General features: G+C 44.0%; 1 protein-coding gene across 11 annotated transcripts in view; it reads left to right on the plus strand.

Moving 5' to 3' along the window:
- si:dkey-205h23.2 (CUGBP Elav-like family member 4) overlaps positions 1-6,459 on the plus strand; it is a 133,987-nt gene that overhangs the window by 97,933 nt on the left and 29,595 nt on the right. For 8 of the 11 annotated variants that reach the window (XR_004656225.1, XM_034868551.1, XM_034868544.1 and 5 more), the window contains exon 4: positions 4,402-4,530. The exons of 1 other annotated variant lie outside the window; for it this stretch is intronic. Coding sequence is in view for 9 of the 10 variants with exons in the window: in XM_034868551.1 (XP_034724442.1) it covers positions 4,402-4,530 (129 nt within the window). In the remaining variant the exon portion in view is untranslated. The remainder of the gene's footprint in view (positions 1-4,401; positions 4,531-6,459) is intronic. 2 more of the 11 variants (XM_034868537.1, XM_034868584.1) reach the window with 1 other exon arrangement.

Raw genomic sequence — 6,459 nt, forward strand, 5'->3', positions numbered from 1 at the left:
TATTTATATATTTACCATGACACAGGAGCAGGAGAGTAATTAAAATAAAAAATATATATTCCCTTTATTGCCAAAAAAAAGCAGAAACTTTTGAAAAGTAGACTTCACAGCAACTGCTTCTTTGCCTGGAGAGAAAGAGTAGGGTGAGGGATGACAATAAAGGGTAAAGAGAAAGATACAGAGAGGGCAACAGAGAGACAAAAGGAGATGAGAGGAAAGGAAAAGTACAATCTATATGCATATACCGCAGCCTACAACACAAGTAGCACTTCATTCCAGGGAGAGAAGCATCAATCTTGACAGCATATGGTGCCTGTGCAAAATCCATTCATTTTTAATATACCGGGAGCTGAAATGAAAAGGCTTCCTGAGACGAGCAATTGTCAGATGTCAGTAGTGTCTTGATAACTTTGTTGATCTTTTTATTATTTGCATTCATAAAACGTCTGTCCACATGCCACCTCTGTTTGGACATGGATGGAGACTGACATGGGACCATTTTCCACACAACTGCTCCCAACCTTCAGTCAGCAGATGAGGAAACAAAAATATGTGTGGATTACTTTTACTAGGACTGTGTGAGAGGAAGAGAGTGTACACTGGCAAAGGCCTGCAAAAGATATGCATTGGAAATATGCATACTATGTTTTCATACTATGTTTTAATACTATGTTTTTGCACACAAGTACATGGGCATTCATATACTGGATACATATAAAGTACTGTGGGTTACATAAATAAAAGTATAAAAAATGTCTTTTTCCATGCAGACAAACTTATTTTTAGCCAATTCATCCTTGAATCTGCTAATTATATTTTAATGTATACAGTGGAAATGTTCCAGGATTAATTAGTTGTGTTTGAGTATGCAATGACAAAAAACATCACAATGATGTAGCCGGGCTACAACTACCACACACCCATTATTATTTTAAAGTAGTGGCAAGGTTTGAAAGTGCAGATTACAAAGGTCTCTTCAGAGTAAAGCAGAGAAGTGCTGTAAAGCTCAAATGTTCTCCAGCTGTGTGGCTCAGCTCTGTTAGAGGGATAAGAAGAGCCTCTCTGGTTGAGAGATAAGTACCAAGAGGTCAAACAGTTGGCTCAATGAGTTCTGTCATACTTTTGTATCCTCAGACAGTTCCATAGGAAGGTCCTCACCCCTCTTAATGCAAATACATGACTGTACTCCAGAAAAGTATAATTTCTCTTCTTCTTTTTTATTCTCTCCCCCCTTGTAATGGATAGCTCTTTGGAGTCATGAAATTGTATCCTTGTGCGTAGGCTGCATTATACGATATTTATTTATATTCATAAAATTCAAAAATAACGATTTATAGCTTGTGAGTGGCCATAGGAGATGAGCGAGAACATGCTAAATCCAATAAGAGCTGCATTGGAGACAGGTGCAAAGTGGACTAATTAATAGCAATATATACTCTGGCCAGGGCATGCAGTGGGCCGACTGAGACACTCTTAGGTCAGGCAATGAAAAGATAGCAGCTCCGAATTCATTTTCTCACCGTGGCTCTCCGAAAGGAAGGCTCCCAAGTACACTCACACTTCCTTTAATGCCTTCACTGGGGTGTAATTTATTTTTGCATTTGCCAGCACATTTTGAAAGTTCATTACTTTGCTCATGGCTTGTTAATTAGCCTTGTAAAGCCGCCATTAGATCTCCTCGGGCCAGGACCGAGATGAGACTTTTGTCCCAAAACATTAACACACTGCAGGCGGCCTGTAAAACTGCACTCTGCCCATTTTGGTTGTAACGGTGACACCGAAGTGAAAATCTGGAAGATGCAAGGACAATCAAGGCAAAGTCTTCTACTCTGGACGGGCCTCATTTCATGTTTCACCTTTGCTGCCATGGACAGGGATCAGGCTCATTTCTCTTCAACACCGGGCCAGGGCTGACTTTACAGCTACGCAGTTTCTACGCTGATGCCCAATATCCAGCTAGATGTCTGTCCTCCTGTCGGTCTTTGTTAAATCCCAGTCGACAGTTTAAGTGGCAGGCTCTGTGGTGATCTTTTCAGGTTTCTCACTCACTTTCAACCCTGGAGCTCCAAGGGAGGAGGGACAGTAATGAGCAGTTGTACCAGGCTCAGCTGGCGGGTTTGAGAATTCCTGCTGTGTGAGGCGTGACTACAGGAACATGGACTGACACCACAGCTACAACACCAGCAGTAGAGACCCGGCAGCATGGCCTTATTGATTATGCAGGTGCTCATTTGTGTGGCCAAGCGGGTAGCGGGCACGTGTCTCATTTGAACTTTAACAGGAATGGAACAGGATCCGATTTCCCTGCTGCAAAAAGGAAGGCCCGGTGCTTTATTTTTAGAACAGCTGCGTCTAATGGGGCCTGGCAGGTACAGGAGGCGTCACATCTGTCGAGGCCCAGGTGATGCTCTCGCCCTCCGCTCCTCACCCGCTCCCTACCAGTCAAATGACTCACACTGAAGATCAACAGTGTCATTTCCAATAAACTCTTCTTCCTCTTCCTGCCACTTTCCATCAGTTCTGGCGATGGGTTCTTGCTAGTAGCCATTTCATTCCACAACACAGCGGAATAGGGACTGCATAATGGAAAAGATGTAAAGAAGATGAATGCACTGTCTAATGCCAAGGCACTGGGAAGATTAATTTGAAAACTTAATTCTTTTTTCTGGCTGGGAAATATGTAGTGGTATAGAGCCCATACGTCTGAGCCAGAGATCCCTCCTCTGGAGCTCAGGAAGCAACTCTGACATGCAGTGGCAGTGAAGATATTGGAGTAGGTGGAGCTGCCCTTCAAACTTAATGAGGAACAACACTGCGCATTTCACTCCAGTTGAATATCGGTCAGGATCTTTGGAAAAGTCACTACTCACCGTCAGCCCGTCAGTAAAATAACACTAGATTCAGGTTACATTTGGACTGCACAAAAGAGACTGCTTTCTCTTTTTAACACTGGGCCTTGGCCACATACCCTTCAGGTTTTCCCATTGACACATTTTACATAAAATGTCATTTTTTTAGTCAGACTTTTCAGATTCATGTTGGTTTGTAGTTTGGTCGTAAACAACCAAGTCTCCTGCCCTTCCTTAGATTATTCTGACAATTTTGGCGTCGGCCCTTACAGCCAGAAGTTCCTAAATCTCCTCGTCTTTCCAGTCAGACATTTCCGTTGGCGTCTTCATGTAAACCACCCTTCTTCTTTACTCTCGGAAACTTCCCGTTTCAGCAGACCTTCTTGCTTGACGTGTTTCTTTGGAGAACGACCGGCTCTGTCCACACATGGGCTCAATCAGACATTATTCAGACTTTGTACTAGGGGGCTGGCAGAGAAAAGTCTGGTCCTGTCTTTGATGTCTGGTCCAACTGATTGCATTCTCACATACATCTCCCCTGGGTGATGTCTAGATAAATGTAAGTTCTGGGTTGCAGTACATGTGTAAAAGCGGCCAATAAATGGACGTAAGAAGTAGATCTGCTCCAAGCATCTCAGCATCATTTTACTGTGTTTGACATAAAAACAAAATGAGGTTAACTGCTCAAAGTAGTTGAAAACAAGCAGCTAATTAAACCGAAGAAATATTTATTCAAGACTTATTTTATTGATTTGCCAGTCTTTTGTTTTAAGGCATGAGAAATAGACGTTGTAGCATTCATCAATAAAAAATTTGCAATGCATTTGTTATTTCTGGCTGGCCAAAACTGGACAATTTTTTAAAATTTCTACTCAGTATTTTCAAGTATTTGTATTCACGTTTTCAATACACATTGATAGTGAGGAATGTGTGTGCCTTAAATTTCACTCCCTACAACATATTTTAGAGATTGTCAGCAGAAAGTGGAGTGAGTGAAAAAAGTATAGTCTCGGAAGTACATGCTAGCTGAGACACTGTTTAGTTTTGTCACTTTTACCGAGTTTATCATGGAATAGATTGTGCTCCGGAGTTTACTTGTGCTTATTATAATTCCTACTCCTTTGGTGATGAGAAAATGTAATCCCATTTCCTTGTTCCGTGTTCTCTTTCAACTCAGTGAAGCATCCAGACGATCTAACAGTGTGTCTACCTGTGCAAAACATCCCCATTCTCTTTCTACCTCTACCTGAAACCCACAGCGCTCCAAACAGCATCTGTATCAAATGTCACCGTGGCAGACTTGAATAGCTCACTGGAAAAGGGAATATAAGTCCCTCATACCAGGGTGGGGTGACACACCACACAACAGTAAGATCAACAACAATAACAACAGCAGCGTAGGCTCAACACAGCAGACTGCTGATAAAAGGGGCGGTTTTGAGTTGCACAAGTTCCTCTCAGCTCAGCAGAACGGTGCCATCAGCTGTAGCATTTGTTCTCTCCTCTCTTCCACCCTCCCTCCTTCCCTCCCCCTTCCTCTCTTCCTATCCAGAAGACAGGAAGCTGTTTGTGGGAATGCTCGGCAAGCAGCAGAGCGAGGACGACGTCCGGCGGCTGTTCGAGACCTTCGGCCAGATCGAGGAGTGCACCGTCCTGCGGGGGCCTGATGGGGCCAGTAAGGGTCAGAGCCCACACACCTCCAACTCTTTTTTTCCCCTGTCTCTCCCTCTTATCCCCTCTGTCTGTCAGTACGTGCTGTCTCTCTCTCTTTTTGCTCCTCCCATTTTTAGAACCGTGCGTCACCTGCTGTGCACTCATTGACATTGTCTGCGATCCACTCCGCTCTACTGAATAACTCATCCCTTCTTTCAGCTATTCTGTTTATTTCACCACCTCTTATGTGTCTCGCTCGCGTTTCTTTCATACCTCATTGTCACTGTGCTCCGACACCTCCTCTCCTCGCACTTTCCTTTTCTCACTACTCTCTGTATTTCCCTTGCCTTTTTTGTTCTCACTCTACCTCTCCTTTTTTTCTTTCCCTCCGGAACTTCTTCTAATGTTGTCTCTTCATCACAGCAGCTCCTCTCACCCTGGGCTTGTACTCAACAAATCCATCAAACAACACCTCGTCTTTGAGCTCACCCCCTCTCCTCCGCCTCATCCTCATCCCCATCGTGTTATCTGAAAAGCGGAGGGATGTAATCATGTTTGTTTCCCACATTCCCGTCATCCCTCCCCAGAGACACTATTGGACGATAATGTCCTACTGTAAATAAAGCAGCCAGGCTCAGAGTTTTGCTGCTGTCACTCACTGTGCAGCAGATTTGCCTGCATTCAGGAACAGCTTATGCATTCATGTCTGTGGCTTATGTGCTATTAAGTTAGTAGAGCGTGGTCAAATTAAAGATGGCTGTAAAATGTGCGATGCAGGTGGGATTGTTCTGAGTGCGAGAGGCTCCCCATCAGTCTTTGACGGGTCTCTGACTCACAGCCATATTTGGAGCGATAACGCCAGTGATATTGCTCGGAACCTCTACCTCCCTTTCTCTCTGTTACTGACTGTGACTGTGATTTATTGTCCGATGTGTGTAAAGGATGTGTGGGAAAGCAAAGGAGAGGGGTTGATATTGCACAAGCCGTGTGAGTATATCAAAGGAAAAGGCTGGCTATACTGAACCACACAACTATATCTATGTCTACATCTGTTCCTCTCACTGTTAATCCCGGGTCTATTGCTCTGCGTCGCCCAACTGGCCCACTACCTTTCTTTCTCCCTGGCTTGTTTCCTCTCCCTCCCTCCCTCCCCGGCTCCCTTTCGTCCTGTCTGCTCAGATGCCTCTAGCTGATTGGCAGCACATAAAATGAAATAAGGCCGGTGCTGCTGTGTCAAACAGGAGCTAGTTTTCTCCCTCATTCGCACTTCCACTCCTTTTCACCCTCTTGCACCCCACACCTCATCTCTTCCTCCTCTCTTCACAATGCCATACATTTCCTGTGTTGCTATTTGTCTCTATTATCACCGGCTTGATCATTACCTTTTCTTCAAGTTTTCACTGCTATGAAATGGAAAACTGTAGAGCAATGTTAACTATGAATGCTACCACCAGACAAAGGTCTCATATATAGGTATCTGGTCCTATCACTCACTGTGCAACAGTCCCACGCAATCATTACGGGATGTTACGGCAAATTATTTTTCCAGCCGCCTCGCTTGGGATGAGGTTCCCGTAATTTGAATGTGACAGACCTTGAAATTGACAGTGCTATCTGTTCCATGATGGAGGCTTTGTCCCCTGTTGATGTAAATTTATGCTACTCAGAAGCTTTTCAGCACCCCTCTTCACCCAATAAAAAGGCCGAGAAGTTTAACATCCATCTCTCTATGGCGCTGCTCCTCAAAGTACTTTCAAAGTGCAACACTTGCTGCCAGAGTTGAATAGAGCCCTGAATTGTCAGGAAAAATAGAGAGATGGCTTTTAGGTCTATAATTAAGTTGTGTTATAAATGTCACCCATTCAGCGGGATGGAATTCATGCATACATATTATTACCCCGGGAATTCAAAAGGCAGTGCAGATCTTCTTGCTTGAAAGCAATACAATCTCTCTCTC

Source organism: Etheostoma cragini, chromosome 1 (genome assembly GCF_013103735.1).
Source record: "Etheostoma cragini isolate CJK2018 chromosome 1, CSU_Ecrag_1.0, whole genome shotgun sequence".
NCBI classification, from domain to species: domain Eukaryota; kingdom Metazoa; phylum Chordata; class Actinopteri; order Perciformes; family Percidae; genus Etheostoma; species Etheostoma cragini.